General features: G+C 33.5%; 1 protein-coding gene across 12 annotated transcripts in view; it reads right to left on the minus strand.

The window, feature by feature from the left end:
* LOC132368518 (sodium channel protein type 3 subunit alpha) overlaps positions 1–17986 on the minus strand; it is an 83570-nt gene that overhangs the window by 33678 nt on the left and 31906 nt on the right. For 6 of the 12 annotated variants that reach the window (XM_059927184.1, XM_059927188.1, XM_059927187.1 and 3 more), the window contains exons 11-16: positions 16009–16356; positions 14833–14965; positions 13244–13482; positions 5806–5979; positions 4472–4828; positions 2174–2644 (exon numbers count right to left, since the gene is read on the minus strand). In XM_059927184.1, coding sequence (XP_059783167.1) covers positions 2174–2644; positions 4472–4828; positions 5806–5979; positions 13244–13482; positions 14833–14965; positions 16009–16356 — 1722 coding nt within the window. Of the gene's footprint in view, positions 1–2173; positions 2645–4471; positions 4829–5805; positions 5980–13243; positions 13483–14832; positions 14989–15995; positions 16357–17986 lie in introns of all 12 variants that reach the window. The other 6 variants (XM_059927191.1, XM_059927192.1, XM_059927181.1 and 3 more) reach the window with 3 other exon arrangements.

Here is a 17986-nt window from a genome sequence, read left to right on the forward strand (position 1 = left end):
TTATGAAATCTGCGTTATTAAATCTATTTTTAAACCCTGACTGCTCATCCAGTCTCTCGTTCCCACTATATCCCACTTCTAATTCAGTATTTCCCAATTGAATTCTTTCTCTTCCCCCATAAACCTGGTAACCTTCTTAAAAAGGCCATTTCAGACAGTTGCATTACCCTTTTCCCAATTTCTCAGATTCTTTACTAGGTTGGTCAAAAGCCAGTTAGTCTCAGTTCCCATACTTACTACCCTAGCCCAGAATTCTGTCACCTCATTATTATCAAATGATTGTTACCACATTCCCCAAGGTAACAGTTTTCACTCTAAACGGTTTTACTTATTGCTATTGAATAAATTTTCATAAAACATCACTTTCCTATTGCTTTTCACCTGCTTCAGAACAAATAGCACGTTATTCACTATGCAGCCAATTCCAAGCTCTTTGACTTAACTTCAAAGACTGTATAATCTGAAACTACCTTACTCACCCATACATATTTTTCCAGTCTTTTCAACCAATACTTTATACATGCTGATTATTTCACTGCTTCACCTTAATACTAAGCTCACTCTAACTCTGGCTTTTGTTTAGTAAATTTCTGCTTTTTGCTTTCTGTTCATGTATTTGACCCACATTTTGAGGCCTACTTCAATTTTATCTCTTCCGTTTAACAATTTGCTATATTCTTGCTGTTCTCAATACTTGTATAATCTTGTATTCAGTCCTACAGGATTAACCTTTTTAATAGGTTTTTAATAATTTTGTGAGTTAGTATTAGCTTCCTCAAAGATGTTGAGATTTCCCTGAAGGGGGTTATGTTATGAATCTCTCCTTTAACTCTTCCTTACCCTTAGTATCCAGCAGAGTGCTGAATTTACAAAAGTCCTCAATAAATGCTTGTTAATTAATTGATGATTTTCTTAAATAAATCTATGTCAAGTGATGGAAAATAAAATTAGAATTGAATTCTTATTTTACCAGAATGAGAAACACATAAATTAGAATTGAACTCTCTAAGTAGACTTTGAGTAGAATTTCAGAGAAAGAATGTTATACCTCATTTTGTATGTATTTTTACCTTTTTCAAAATATTTTCAAATTTACTATTATAATATATCTCAGAAGCTCTGAAATGCCTGAAAAAAAGGATCAGGAGGCTATCAGTTGTGACACTGTCAGCTACTTACTACTTATACAAATTCTGTTGACACATGAGTAAAAAAAGAAGGTTCCAAAATATGCAAATATGCTCACAGAATCAGACATCATTTGTCTGATTCCTATGATGTCAATATTTATACCCTCATGCTAAAACCTGTCTTTTATAACCCTGTGCTAGACTTAACTTCCTACTGGTATATCAGAAGTCTATAAATAAGTAATAGTAAAAAATTTAATCCTGTTCTTCACAATGCAGAATTGCAGAATTAATACCACTAAGCTACTATCATAGGATCCTATGAATTTTAATCCTACAGGAGGAACAATTTCCTTTCTTTTCATTTAAATAAGTAGTAATATGACAGTAAGAACAGCTTTCCAGTCTACAGTTTAACTGTAATCCTTAAGTAGAGTTTTTCTAAATAGTTCTTACTATTTCCAAGTTAATCTGGAAGACCTTATAGATTTGCTCATCCTTGACTGGGCAAAATGTAATCAGTACTACTTTTAATTTCTTAATATGTGTAAAATTTTAATAAATGAATAATACTCTTATCATAGGCAATAAAAGGTTTAGAGGAGAACAAAAACTACACGAAACTTTCACATTAAAAAAAATCATAGCAAAACTTAATATATTATAGAAAGTAAGGAGATAACACTTTAACAATGATCAGTAAAATATGGTTCATTGTTTTTTTTCTAAAGAGCATAATCTAATGTAGAATAGAATGCATTAAATAAAATCTGTTTTTTGGAAGGCCACATTTTTTAATCAGACTTTCAAACTATCAAGAAGATGAATATACTAATTATTCAGAATGATGATTTTCTGTGGAAAGTTGGAATTTCAATGGATGGAATTCTCAAAAAAGAATATCTCATAATTTTCCAACATTACTGTATATATGACTTTCAGTACACTTTTTAATAATGCATATAAGCACAATAAAACTACTAAGTAAGTGTGGTGCATGGTTTTTATAGGAAATGCAAGAAAAACTTTAAAAGCATCCTTACCTCTTTGCTTTCTTCTAGTTCTGACTCACTGCTGAACTCTTCAGTATTTAAGTTTTCAAAGTCAGACTCTCCAACAGCAATTGGCACTGTTACAGTGAGGCTGGGATTATTTATGAACGACATATAATCATTTTCATCAATTACATATTTTTCAACACTGCTTCCAGTACCTACACCACTGGTGGTTCCATTCCCATCCTTAAGATAATTAAGCTCTTTGCTTATTTCAATTCCAGTATTGTTGGACACACATCTTTCTATTTTGTTGCCTTCATGGACTTCGATAACTTTTGGCTTTCTGCAAAAGGTTTTTTGGAAACACTCCTGTATCTTATTTTTCACATAATCAATTCCCTTTTGCATCCTTCCTACTGCAATCTGGAGATTGTTCATTTCATTATCATCATCAGTGGCAGCAAGATTGTCTGAGCTAAATGAACTCAACAATAAGGCCAGAAAGAGGTTCAGAACCTAAAAGAAAAAAAGAAAATTTGCTCTATTAATATTGAAGTATGCATAAACATAATAGCTTAAACAGGGAACTCATAGATCTTTGCTAAAATTAATTCAACAACTGCTTCTTAAATGCTTACTGTATTTCAGAAACCTTGTCTTAATCACACACCATTTAAAGAACCTGAAATCTTCTACCTGCTCTAAGGACAAAATGGTAAAACAAGCACCCTTCCTTTCAAACCGAGAAGGATAACAGGAAACTGGAGGTTCTAAGATTTAAATTGTGTGTACTCAGGGTTGCCAGTGAAAAGACAAAAATCCCATTTTTGTGGTTTTGGCCAATGAGAAAAAAAGAGATATTTTCATTTTAGTCATTTTACTGCATTTTACCAGTTTGTCTAGGGAATGTTTAGCTTCATGTGTGTAAATAATGAATTTATTTATTTAATAGCCTGATGGATATGTGTTAAAACAACATACTTGAAATACAAATTCCATTGTCCAATGACCACAAACTTTTATAGCAGCAGAAATTACTAAAGGCGAATTATAAAAGGTTTAACACATTTCTCATTAGTATACTCTGAAATATATGTGTCCAAATAGTTCAACAGATGGAGAGAAGTCTAAAATTATTCCAGGGTTTAGGCTGGACCCATATAATGTAAATTACTTTTCTTTTTCCTTTTTTTTTTTTTTTTTTGCAGAAAATATGAAGAAATCTCAGAGTATCATTTGGATACATGGGGAAAATATTACCCAATTAACTGATAAAATATGAATAATAGAAGAATTCATTATAGCTGATGCAAAAGAAAATTTATTTATAGGAATATTTTTAGCTTGAAATGTAGTTACTGAGTTTCAAAAAATGTTACATGGTAGGAAGACTCATGCTAAGCCAGAACCCCAGTTTGTTGCCTTATTTTTATATCAGATTTGTTCAGAATCTAGAGCTTCCTTATTTACTATTCTGAAAAAAATTGCATGTCCACAGATATCCCACAAACATTCTTTTAAGCAATCTCATTTGAAATGTAGTTCTCAAAGGAAAGGTTCAGTATGATAGCGTAAAGAAACACTCTGACCACACATGATTGAAAAATGTAAGCATTAAAACACATAAACATACAAATTGTGCTTCTATATTAGTGCTTTTAAGTCAGAGCTAAAAGTAAGTCTTTTATATCTGGTCAGTGTTTATACATGTGCATAACTTAAACCGCAATAATTTATTTTCCTTTAATAAAGCAAATTCAGGGAAGAATATATTTCCAAGTTGTTTGGATAATTACAATACATAGCTAAAATATAATGCACTATTTCATTGAAATTTGCCTTCAAAATTTGGTAATATGCAACTTATGCCTCTGAGTAAGCAAACAATATGAACTATCTATGTGTAAAGAACAGTTTCAATACAGTTTCAATAGTCTTTTTTGTTTAGAATTACTGGAGATCATTATCTCATCAAAATAATAATAGAATAAAAAATAATTCAGGCCATAAAAAATAATATTAGGACAAAGTTAATCTTGATAAAAACATTTTTTTTGAAGAAGGAAAACTAAAAACTAATATTTTTGTCCCTGGACTGTCACAGGTATACCTCATGTAATCCTAACATAAACCATAAAATTTCAGTTTTGTTATTCCAGTTTCATAGTCGGGGAATTTTAGGCTGAGAGAAGTTAAGCAACTTGCCCATGCACAGAGTGCTAGTGCTGGGATTTGAGTCTAGGTTGTTGATGATAAAACCAGATGTGTCTGCTGCATCAGGCCACCTTCTTAGCCACTGTCTGATCTTGTTCTTAATTATAAGCGTTTGTAATACATACGTACCACAAGGTTTCCAATGACCATGACCAACATGAAAACAATAAGGCACATGGCTTGACCGGCGACCTCCATGCAGTCCCACATGGTCTCTATCCACTCTCCACACAGCACTCGGAACACAATCAGGAAGGAGTGGAAGAAGTCATTCATGTGCCAGCGTGGGAGCTGACAGTCACTAGAGATCTTGCAGACACATTCTTTGTAGCTCTTACCAAAGAGCTGCATGCCGACCACGGCAAAAATGAAGACGATGATGGCCAACACCAAGGTGAGGTTACCTAGAGCCCCCACTGAATTGCCAATGATCTTAATTAGCATATTCAGGGTGGGCCAGGATTTTGCCAGCTTGAAAACTCGAAGCTGTAATCAAGTGAAAATATACTCTTAGTAGTAGTCACAATATAATTTAAAAAGTTAGTTAGACATCATTTTATCAGTATGATACTATATTGTAGTCCCACCTCTGAGGAATATAAAATCTCAAACTGTACTAAAATTCAAATCCAGAAAAAAGTGTTACTAATACTGGAATTGTAAATCAAATCATAATATCATTTAAATGCAATATAAGAGAGGGAAAATATTTTAGAAATGATAAAACATTTCTGATTCATCAACAGATATATCCATGAAAACAAATTAATACTTTGATTACAGACATTTGTGAATTTAGCAAGCTAATGTCACCTCCAACTGTATTTTAGAGAGTAAAAAGAAATATTAAAAGTATGAGTTATATATTTTCAATGGACATTTATAATATAAAAGTAAAATAAACTAATTTGATAAACTTAAGGAAAAGCTTCTTTTCAATTTGAAAAATACACATTTTACTTAATTTCCAATAAAATTTTGCATATTTTTAAATAATTTTTTTTGCTAAATTCAAAAAAATTTGTTATACCATTGTCTGAAGTGCTAATGGGATCAAATATTTTCCCACATATTCCTTTAAAGTAGTTACTACTAATATAAGTAAGGTTGATAAAAAGATAAGATTAATTGGGTGTAAAGTTTTTATTTATATTTCTTTATAGACTTTAAAGCAAAAAAATTTTTTTAATGAATTTAAAACATAATTTTAGAAGCACATGTGTGTTTTTAAATGTGCCTTACATAGTTAATTATTATGAAGTGTTTCAACCATTTTTCATCATTCTTGATAAACAGTCACACTCAGCTTTAAAGAGAACATTTATATATTTTCTTAGAATATCACACATATTGGTTTAAGTTTAAAATATCATTAGAGGTAAAAAACTATACACATTGATTCATTTTTGAAATAAGTATTTTGCCAATGAAAGATAGAATATAAACATAGTCTATGCAGATACCAGTCTGAACGATCTCAGTACAGACAGTCCCTCCACATTTGCCAGGCCAAGTTCCATTAAACTAAGGCTGACAATAATTCCATCAAAGATATTCCAGCCCTCTTGGAAATAATAATATGGATCCATGGCAATGATCTTGAGGACCATTTCTGCTGTGAAGATTCCAGTGAAGACCTAAAGTAAAATAGAGATCAGTACTTCACAAGCATTGAAAAAGTTTTGACACTCTAAGAATTTGTAAGGAAGGTTAAATAGTTATGAGTAAAAATATCTAAAATTTAAAGTGAAGAAATGTGACAAGTGGATATACAAGTTTAGTATTTTTTTTCAGGGGAATATTTTAAGTGGATTTGTGTTAGTTAATGAATCTGCTAGATTTCCAAGACAATGCTGATTGGAAAACATTTCATTGTCCACATTTGAAATCTGATACTAAATAATAGCTACTGAATTATTGCCCTTTTTGGTACCCTATGCTTCTACCATAATCATAACCAATTTTTTTTAAGTATTGCATTAAGAACAATTTATGTATTATTGGAAGTCACTCAAAAATTACTTCAAGTTGGTAAAAACCATATTTTGTTCTTGATTTTTATTATTTTTTAAGGGACACCATCTTATTTCTATAATTTTATAAACATTCCTGAAATAAGAGTGAGTTTGCCACAAATGTTTTATAATAATTATCTCTGGATTTATGCCTCAGAATTAAGGTTAATGGATAAGCAGAGCAAGGAACTGCAGATTTAATTGAAAGCATCAGGAGAACATTCTCAGTATGCATACACCCACAGTTAGGCTTAATAAATTATTTGAGTGGCTAGATGAATGTCTATTTGAAAATGGTTTTTTTTTTAATTCAAAACCACAGGCTAAGATGCCCAAGGACATGAAGAGCTATGAAATTACTCTTGCGAAAAATCTTTGAAAGCAATTATATTAATTAACTATAGGTAAAAGCTGCATATTATGACTATAAAGTCAAGCTTACCACTTACCAAGGTAAATGAGCCTTTACCTTTAAGGAACTTTGTCAAAATAAAATAAACTTTGTCAAAATAAAATATCATATTAATTAAAGGAAATCTTGTTCTACTCTTACAAAGTGTAATTGCAGCTAACATCTCATTTTCCCAATCACAGAAAGACCTAAGGGAAATACTCATACCAGAAAAAAAAGCTTAACTTCAGTTCATCATTCATTCACTCAAATAGAAGTAAAATGTAATTCAAGCAAGCTTAGTACATGAAAATCCAGATATGCTGGAATGCACATTAAAAAGTGATTTTTTTCATTTATAGAAGGACTTATCCTGGGGTATTTTTTCCCTGATGAATGTAAAATAAGTTCTGATTTATATGAATTTTATTTCTTATATAAAGTTTTAGGAGCAGCTACTATTTGAAATAAACAGCCTGATTATAGAAATATATTAGTTAAATTGAGTTAGAAACAATCCAGGTAAATGATCTACAAATATCTCTTCCTACAGAAAATCATAAGGTGAACTTTTCAGATATTCTGAAATGACTAGATGATGTCCTGCATTTTAAATACCCATACCTTAAACTTACATTCTTTCATCTAAAATTTAATCCCAGCATGAAATTCTCTTTAAAAATAACATTTTAATTTCAATTTGCAGTTTAATGTCATAGCTATTTATCTCTTTAAATGCTTTCAATTTAGGCCCTAAAAATCATTGGGATTGTTTTAGGTACATTTTAGTCTAGTTTAGCATTGTCAGTGATTAAGAGTTTTGAAAAAATCTTTCTCATTCTAGCAAAGGTCAACTAAGGCTATTGATCATGATGCTTATGTTTATAAAATTTTAAAACTCCATCAAAAAATGCTAAGAACACAGACAACTGCAACCCCTGGATATGTATATGGTTATGTACATAAATCCGTGTATGGTTTATAAACATACATTCTGCTACCTTTGAATTTCTTTATCATGAAGAATTTTTAAGACTAAGACAATTAATAAAAACATACTGAATGTTTATTGTTTGGACTTAGCCTAATTATAATATATCTTGTCTTCTGAAGAAGATTTTTGTTTTTTGAAATTTTGGATTATATGTTTCTGTAGCCATTCATTCATTAATAAAAAATTGCTGAGTACTTACTAGACGTTGTACTAGGCTTTGAAAATGCAGTACTAATTAGGATATACAAACTGAGATTGCATAAACCTAATTCATTTAGGCTGATAAATTTCTAATGGGCAATACACCTATAGGCTTCCTAAGCCAGCTTCTTTAATGAGGAGATAAGTTCAGTGAAAAGTTTCTAACCTATTGTATGTGATGACACAGGACAGTCAGCAAAAGTGTAAGTGCTAAAGATGGGGATGAGAATCAGCCTGGGAGTCTGGACCAAGAGTAAACAAATTTCGAGCATTTTGTTTTGGGGCACACTGGGCTTGGATGATCAGATGTTAGGGCTTAAAGTCTCAGTTCAGGGATAAGAAAGTTTCCTTACTGAGTATTTACTTAGAGAGGAAAGTTCTGTTGGTACATACATTAAAAAGATAGAAATGTTAGTTCTAAAGGCTCAAGTTTGAATATTGATCAGTTTGCTCCACAGAACCTCTTCTTGTCCAGACTGACATTCCACTCTTTTGTAGTGAATTTGACATAACTGTAGCCGCCGTTCACTCCATTACTATTAGCTTCTTGTTTTAATGGTTTTAGTTTTATCATCCCCATGCCTTTTGGATTTGTATCTTTAAATATTTGTTGTTGTTGTTGATTCTTTTTTAGAGGATGAAATTGAAGTATATTTAAAGAAAAATGGTGGGACATCATTTAACATTTATGATTTTCTTTTATCTTATCTGTCAAATGAGGATAGTGAGATGATTCATCAGGTCTGTGTTTAACATTCTTGGATTTCTATCAGTATTATATTGCTTAGCAAATTTTATTACAAACTGTAGTGTACACACAATTATTTTTACACAAGAGCTTTATTAGTAGTTGTTAGAAAGAGGCGAGAAGGCAGTTTTATATTACACTAGGAGAGGAGTTAGATGGCCAAATAGCACTTCTTCATTGATGCGAGAGGCTCCATAGGTGAGGTCTAGAATTTGGCTCCCATGGGTTTTATCTTTCAATAAATGAGCCATTTTTTTCCTTCAAAAAGTTATCATGCCCCTTTCCTGAGATTTTGAATTCATATCCTACACCACACCATTTAATTAAAATAATTTTGCTAATTATGTTTCTTTAGACTTTTATTTGCAAATAGCCTGTAAGATTTTTAGAACAGGTACCATTTTCTAAGTTCCCATCTAGGTCTAGCAGAATAAAGGGATATCATGGACTTCTAATCACTGGTTAGGAGAGTTATAGTAAGAAAAATAATTAGTGTAGGAGCTACAGATCTCTATCGCTATTCCCTGAAGAAAAAGTTACAGGTTAGTTGGAAATGTTTGTATGATGAAGAGGTTATCTAACCTACTATGATTGATGGAAGATTCCTTGCTTATAGAATCCCTAAGATGAGTGCATGGGTTTTATAATGGTTAAAACAAAATTTAAAAACAAAAGCAAAACAGAGCATCTTAGAGAAACTCAATAGAGATTTGAGGTCTCTTGATACTCACATCTGATCAATCCAATCAACAGGAAGTGATGTAATTTTTATATGCTCCAGAAAGAGGAAACAAAAAGGCACATTGATCTAAGTAAAGACTGGAAGTTCCACAACTCTTTTATGGAACATTCTTTTGTTATCAGTTCAGCCAAAAAACTCGATGTCCTTATTTGTAAGGCAGTATGCAGTCATTTGAGTAGTAATAAACTAGTCCATAGAAATTTTAAATTTATTTTAATGAGCAAACTGTAAACTCCCCACAAAATATGCAATGTAACATCCATCTATGGAGTATAATATAAATCCAAATTCAGCTAAGTACCCATGCTATAAGGAACATATTCTCTCTTTTTCTCTATGTGTGTGTGTATATCTATATCTATATATATATATATAATTTTTCATATATAAATATTTATTATAAAGCTTGTTATGGGTATAAAATAAGATATGCAAAACTATGAAATACTTTACAGATATACAACATTATTACTACTAATAATAATGAGCTTTTAGCCAATAGTAACAGTCAGTTTACACATTCTCTTATTCCTAAGGTTAGAAATAGTTAAGTCTGTTCTTTGTCATCTACACTCTGTCTTCAAGAGTCTTGTTTTCCCAACACTAAGCTCAGCTTATGCATGGTTCTACCACAAACAGTCAACCAGTGGTAGAAACCCACTTCCCTACTTCATTATCTCCATCACTACTCAAAGTTACAGATTTTAGAATGAGGGACATCTAGTCCAACACACTGTGCTCATGAGAAGGAAATACTTGTGACTTTTTAAAGACCACCCAGATATTTAGCATGGACAACTGGATTTGGACCCAGATTTGGTGCTTTAGTCTAGTGCTTTTCCATTTGATTGTCCTATAATCCAATGTCTCTTATCCTGTCCCTCCATACTCAGTTGCTTCAACATTGAAATTCTATAAAACCTCAGTTTCCTGCTTCACTCTGACAAATTTCCAAAATTTTCCCTAACTGTTCAACTTCCCTAACTGTCTAATATCCTGGGAAAAATACAGCAGCTAGAGCAGAACTATTTTCCGTCAGTATTTCAAAGAAAGGTTAATAGCATACAGAAGAGGAAGGAAATTGTTTATTGAGCACACGCTAGATGCCAGGCACAGTGCTACGTGTTTTCACATTATCTCATTAGACCTTCACAACAACTCTGGGAGATGAGTATTATTATATCCATTTCAATAATAGAAAACAAAGACTCAGATTTTTTATCAGACTTGTCCAGATGCTTCATTATTAGTAAGGTCAAACCCAGTTCCACCTGACTCCAAACCCATGTTCTTTTATGAAAAGATGCTGCATGATGCCTTTTTGGGTAGGAAACAACCAGTTGGTTATTTATCGAGCTACAACCATGTAAACACTCTGCAAGACACAAAAGAAAAATGGGATGTGAGCTCTGCAATGGAGTAATTTATAGTAGATTTTGTTTAATATTCAACCATGTTCTATTCACAAATGCATTAGGAATTAAGAAAAAGTGTGTTTGATATGGGCTGAGTATCAGAGGAGATGAGGCTTCAGTTGGACCTTGAAGAATATGAAGAATTGAGATGAAGTGATTTGAGTTGGAATACTTTAAATGTGAAGGTAGAGAACAGTGAAATACTATCCCATATATAAGCATATAAACATTTGTGTGTTATAGTGACAAGGCTGTTCTGATAAGGCTGGTGGTGGTTGGTTAGGAACCAAAGGAAAATAAGCTGGTATAGGAAGGATGGAATCAGATAGGGAGTTTTGAAAACCAGGTAAGAGTGTTGAACCACAAATATAGGCAATAGATACTTTAGCAAGATGAAAGCATACTGAGTGCAGAGTACTAGAAATATGATTTTAATAGTAGTTATAGGAGTGAAAAAGTTGATACCTTGAAAAAAAGAAATAATGGGTCTTCATATAAAATTGTATAAATATATAAGAAATAAAGAGAAAGTAAGTCAAATGGCTATCTTTGAAGCTGGAAGGCTCTTTGAAGTTGGAAGGCTACTACTAGAGGTAATACAAGACTAAACTGAGATTTTTAGGGCTTTCAGTAAATTGTGAGAAAGATGATATTTCAGATGTCACATACTGTGTTTAAAGTTATCCTGGAGCAATGATCCGTAACTGTTGGAAATACAGGAATGGAACACAACTTACACCATAATTGTAGATAATACCTAGAGTTGTTGAGTACATATTAATATTGAGTGAAAAACATAGCCTTAATAGGCAAAAGAAGAGAAGTCCAGACAAGGAAGCAGAGATAGAGTGATTGGAAAGATGAAGGAGAAATCATCTCCTTCCTATGAAGGAGAAATTAGACCAAAAAATCAGTATCACAGGTGTCAAAGACGAAGAAAGTGTCAAGAATCCGGTGGGTGTTCTATAATGCAGTGAAGTTGAGTTCTCTTATTGGAGTAGACATTTATGCAACTGTCTGCCCAGTATTCGCTTTCTTCTTTCTGTTGGGAATAGTTCCTCCACCTGTGTAATTCCTAAGGACTGCCATTTTCACATGACTCCACCCTCGCCCATGTTGATGAAACCACAGGTGAGCATCTGACCCAGGTTATGCCGAATAGAGTCCTATCACGAGAGTCTGAGCTGGAACTGAAAAAGAGATCCAGTCTTTTTCCAGTGCAGAGGTTACATGATGTAAAACCAGTGAGCTATGGCTGATCATGTTGCTGACCTACAGACAAAAGATGCAATGAGGGCTTCCCTGGTGGCGCAGTGGTTGAGAATCTGCCTGCTAATGCAGGGGACACGGGTTCGAGCCCTGGTCTGGGAAGATCCCACATGCCACGGAGCGACTAAGCCCGTGAGCCACACCTACTGAGCCTGCGCGTCTGGAGCCTGTGCTCCGCAACAAGAGAGGCCACGATAGTGAGAGGCCCGCGCACCGCGATGAGGAGTGGCCCCCGCTTGCCGCAACTAGAGAAAGCCCTCGCACAGAAACGAAGACCCAACACAGCCAAAAATAAATAAATAAATAAAAGATGCAATGAATGTTTGGGCTATATCCAGTCCCTTGGTTAAAGGATATCCTGAAGCCCAATTGCAAAATTACCCTTCATATGGTTTGGTAGTTCATCTTTTTCTTTCCATTCCATGAGTCAGTCTTTTTACTTTCCTCTTAAGCTAGTTTGAGTTCTGTTTCTGTCTTGTGCCAAAAAAGAAGGTCTTGATTAATAAACTATGTAAATTCTTTTCTTACTTGTTCATCCATTTCAGATTCTTCATGTACATTTAGGAGGAAATGTACATGTCAGCATACACATACACAGATGTCTGCCCAAGTAACTTGAACCAAAAATGTGGCTAAATTACAAATGCATTTTTATCAACTATTTCTTCTCTTCTGTGAATTCTACTGAAGCATTTTATTAAGAAGTTCAATTTGAAACAACTATGCCCTCTTTTGCACAGAAATCAATCCTTATGTATTCCCTTCAAAGAACATGATTTCTTCAGAAGCTATGTGTGCTAAAACTGCATGCTTGTGGAGCCAGAATTAGACGTCATTGTTTCTCTGGACCTATAATTCCAGCAAGAATGACAGTAAAGATTTTAACAAGTTTACAAAGGGTAAGACACCATGATCAGTCAGCACAGATGTTGGTCTCAATAGTCAGCATTTATACCAGAATTCTAGACCTTATCACTGAGAATACCTTCAATATTCCTTTAGATATTTCTTCCTGTGAAGAAAGAGGGTATAATTTGGGGGTTCCACACAGCACAAATGGATTTCTTCTTTGGTCTATCTGCCCCATCCCTGACAAAGTAAATAAGTAAACATCAGATGAACTCACCAGGTTTCCTACAGTCAACACACTACTGAATTGACCAGTCATTGGGTAGTGCTCCATGGCCATGAAGAGGGTATTTAAGACAATGCAAATAGTGATGGCAAGATCAACAAATGGATCCATAACAATTAAATTCACAAGATGCTTTACTTTTAACCACGGATCACAGCAGTCCCAGATCAAGAACACATTGGCAAATCTATACCAGCATGGTGGACATTTCTGCCTAGATTCTTCAAGCTCTGGAGGAACAATAAAGAGTAAGAGTAGTAAATAACAATAAAAACAAATTATTGTTGTTGTAGATTATACATTATTTGATAAAATTGATGCTTCTGCTTGGGGTTGGAAGTTCATATTAGTTTAACAAACTTGAGAAGACAATCCCATTAAATATTTTCACAATATATTCATTAAAAATGTCAAGTAAATAGACTTTCTCCTTTAATTAAACAGAAAATAAATTCTTTGAATTTAATATTTTGTGTCTAACTTAATTACCTATTAAATAGGTAATGGGTCATTAAATTGCTATATTTTCTTCATCAAAACAGAATTTTAAAGTAAGCTTTATAGAACTATTAAATATATCAAACAATTATTGTTTCTTTTGAAAGACCTTTTTAAGAATACTGTCTAAAGCTGTGATCCTTATTAATATGTGTGACCCATTCTTTCCTCTCTCTGTCTCCACATCAGCACTGATCTTCCACACACTGAGAATGTAGTATGTCCTTCTTTTTAATATAGATTTAGACCCAAATCTAGTTCTGTTATTCATAGTTACTCATATTTTTCAGAATTTTAGCTTAATATATTAAAAAGGCACTAGTAATTTAATGGGTGAAACCTATTATAATTATTATATGCCCATTTGTATATCCAGTACACCAGTGGGATAAGATACAAAATGTAATTGAAGTTTTCTAAAGAATTCATATTAGATATGACTTATAAATGATTTATAAAATAGCAGTACTAATATAATATTCCTCCAAACTTGAAGAAATGGGGACTTAATGAATGAACAAGGAAGTAATAGTTGCTGCCCATTCCTGTGTATCAAAATCAACAAATATTTGTGTCAGCTGTTCATTGGAGGAACGTAATGGTTTCTGTGTATTTGGAAGATGGAGGAAAAAATCTTTTTTTAGTGTCCCTGTCGAAGTGGAGCACAGGTTTTGATTTCTCCAACTCATATGCCTCCCCAACCCATCACTACCTCCATGCCTGGACAACAGATTGAAGCTTGAAAGAGATGTTTCCTTGTGCTTCTACACACCAAAACTTAAAAAGGCAAGTTTTTACTCTAATTGCTTAAGGATAATATAACATAAGGATAAATCCTCACTGATGAGGTATCAAGTGGTGAAATATCACTCTTCAGATGAGAACCAGAATCAAAAAGAAATAAGGACAATATTAATTTTTGTAATCAATGTGATAATAGTGTATTCCATATATTATCTACTTAGGTCTATTATACAGTTTTGATCTTGGGTAACTGACTTGCGTAATTCTATGGGAATAAGTAATAGTTCCATAAAGTATATAATCATAGGAAGCTGACTATCCCATGACCTTCTTCTTACCCTCCATTGTGTTAGTCAGGATGCTGGCTATGCTCATGGCTCTTTGTCTTCCGGAGGAATCCTCTAGCATCTCCATTGAAATCTGGTAAGAACTTAGCCTTCTCTTTCTGATTTCTGTTTCAGTGGTGGTACCCTGCAAACCAAACACTGCTGGCTCAAACCACACTTTTCAATGAATAATACAACACAACATAGCATTTCTATGGAAAGGCATGCTACATGCAGTTTTCCCAAGTAACAGTTTTCAAGTAATAGTAAAATACTAAATTTGTTATTTAGTTATAAATACTTAAAACAATCACAGGTGATACCCTGAAGGGTTAAAACAAGAATTTACCAGTTGGATGCAATTATATAAGGCAGTTATGTTGCAGAAATATTTTAGTTTACCTGTTGGAATTTTCAGGGAAAATTTTCATAAGCCTGCCAAAGTCATATATTATTCCATTTCATTCAAATGCAAGGTATTTTAACTTATCTCAATGATTAATAATCAGATCAATCTTCCCCCAAAACAAATAATAGTATTATATAGTCTTAAGGCTGAATTATTATCTTTGAGGCTATATTGAAAATATTGACATATATGGGCCAATTTTTTTCCATGCACAAACACAGATGTACAATGAAATGTGTGTGCTTTCCTGAGATTTCTTTAATTATTTCTATATGCCATCCTATAAGAAATCAAAACACTTTAGAGTCATTTAATAGACATCAAAACATTTTAGAGTCACTGTAATATTGACAGTTGTATGAAAAGTGCCCATTATCAATATATTGGTCATTACAATATTTAATTTTAAGTATATGAAATTTCCAGAATATGAATAGATTATTATACAATTCTGGGTCGACAAACATCTATAATAGCAAATTGGTTGTCAAAGTGCCCATTATTTTGTGCTGGTAGGTCTACTGAATTTGCAGATACGAGTTTCATCCCAGTCTCTAAAAACTGGGCTCTTTTAACCTAAAGCATTTCAAAGTTAATGGTCCCACACAATTCAGTTGGTTCTAAAGATCCTATTGTTTTCCATTCAATAAATCATATATTATTTTTAAGGACTTTGATTTTGGGGAAGCAGGATGGTATAACAGGCTAAAATGCCCAGGCCTTGGTTATTTTAAATTGGTGTATAATGTCAGTAGAGCTAATTTATTATCTATTATCACCTCTGGCGGAAGTTGTCCAGTAGGTGAGGTTAGAGCTGATGGTCCACCCACCAAGGAAACCACACCATTGCAATCCACAGTGCTGTGCATCTTCCCATTTGCTGGAAGCCCTGGCACCATCCTGGATGACATACTGGCCTGACTAACGTTACTGTTGCGTCGCTCTCCGTGTCTGTATGGCACAAACAGTGAGTCTCTCCTGCTCTCGCTGTCTTCAAATGTACTGTGTTCATCATCAGCAAAGTCATTTTCAGAACCAATATCCTTTGCCCGACCTCTGAAGCTGAAAATACTTGTTTTGCTATTGCGTCGTGGGGAAAACAGGGAGCCACGGATACTTAATAGAGACTGAGGAGAGAGCAAGGAAGAAAAGAATTGGGATGGGGGACACAACTATATAATAAAAGTCTTAATATTACAGAATCTATTTGCTTTTGGGTTCGAATAGTCTTGCTCTTAAACACAGGTAATCAAGTTTACAGAGAACACATATGTTTTGATATTTTTACTAAAGACCACAATGCAAATTTAAGTATAAAAGAGTAGTTTTTCTGATTAAGAATTCTGATATGCAATTTACTAAGTGCATGACCACTTCCGTTAATCTTCACTCTAGTACTGTGAGGTGGATTTTGTTACCGTAATGTTCTAGGAGCAGAACCTGATGCTGGAGAGGACAAATGATTCTTTTTGGTAGGTGGCTTTCACTCCTAAATGCTATGGTCTGAAAGGGCACACAATTTGGAAAACAAGTTATGGTTCAAGTGAGACTGTTGGCTTAAATTTAAAATATTTGTACCAAATATGTTACTTTTGGATAATGATTTAAAAACAAAACCATTATCTCTCCATTCTCCAATTTTGAGTTCTAAAAGGAAATTACTCTTTTTTTTCTGGACTTGCTTGTCTCTATCCACATGGGCATAAAAGTCACAAAACGTAACCTATGATGCTATCTTCTAAATTTGCTAACAGTTTCCCAAATGGCTACTAATGATTCACCTGTTTGGAGAGAATATATGTCATAGCAAACACAACAGAGAGAATGCCTAAATTGCTGTATAAATTACTATTCTTACTTAAAATTTAACACTGCCTTAAAAAAGTAACACATTTATACATGACTTTACCAATAAGGGTGATGTAGAAGACAGCTTATCCTTCTAATCTCAATTTAATTTTATTAAAAGGAACTGGATGATTCAGAAACTTTTAAAACTATATTTGTTTGTGAATAAATCAAGCAAACAGTTTCTGGTACTGGAAAATGAGGATTTAGCATGAAGCCCCTTCTTTCACTTTTTCAATGGACTTTAAATCAGCAGCACCAAATAATTCTGTGTTTACTTTAGCCTTGGTGAGTTTTCAAAAACATCTCTATTCTCCTGCAGAATCTTTGTTTGCTACCTTCCTCATTAACAATGACATTTCCAATATTCCCCTCCCACCCCCAGCGGTTTCTCATGGCCTGTTCTATCTCTCTGCATAGCCAGGGTAACATATATACATACATACACATACATATGCATACATATCCATATGCCAGCAGGAAACATGCCTGGACTTTCCCTTTCTTCCTCCAAGCTTCGGTGTAAAACCAAAGAAAATAATTCTAGTGGAAAAAAACGTAAGAAAGGCAGACCCCCTCAAATTTATTTTTGGTCCCTCTGCCTAATTAGGTCATGCTGATTTTCTTAGGCTCCATTTTTAGTTTTATTTTTATGGCTTTTCCCTGCCTGCAAAGCACTAGAATAATCTTTTTGCCCTGTGTCTCAGTGATGTTCTGGAAAGATACTATTCATTGAGAAATGTGCTATTGCTTTGGATTTGGTTAGAAACAGTCACAGGAATTATTGACTGCCCAGCTTATCCAGCCTAAGACTGTGTGTATGTGATAGTTCATGCAGCAGGTTTGTTTACCCAATGTCAGACGGTAGTTAGGCTGATTTTCCAGTCATCAAAGTGATCAAGAAATTAG

The sequence above is a fragment of the Balaenoptera ricei genome, chromosome 7, assembly GCF_028023285.1.
Source record: "Balaenoptera ricei isolate mBalRic1 chromosome 7, mBalRic1.hap2, whole genome shotgun sequence".
NCBI lineage: Eukaryota > Metazoa > Chordata > Mammalia > Artiodactyla > Balaenopteridae > Balaenoptera > Balaenoptera ricei.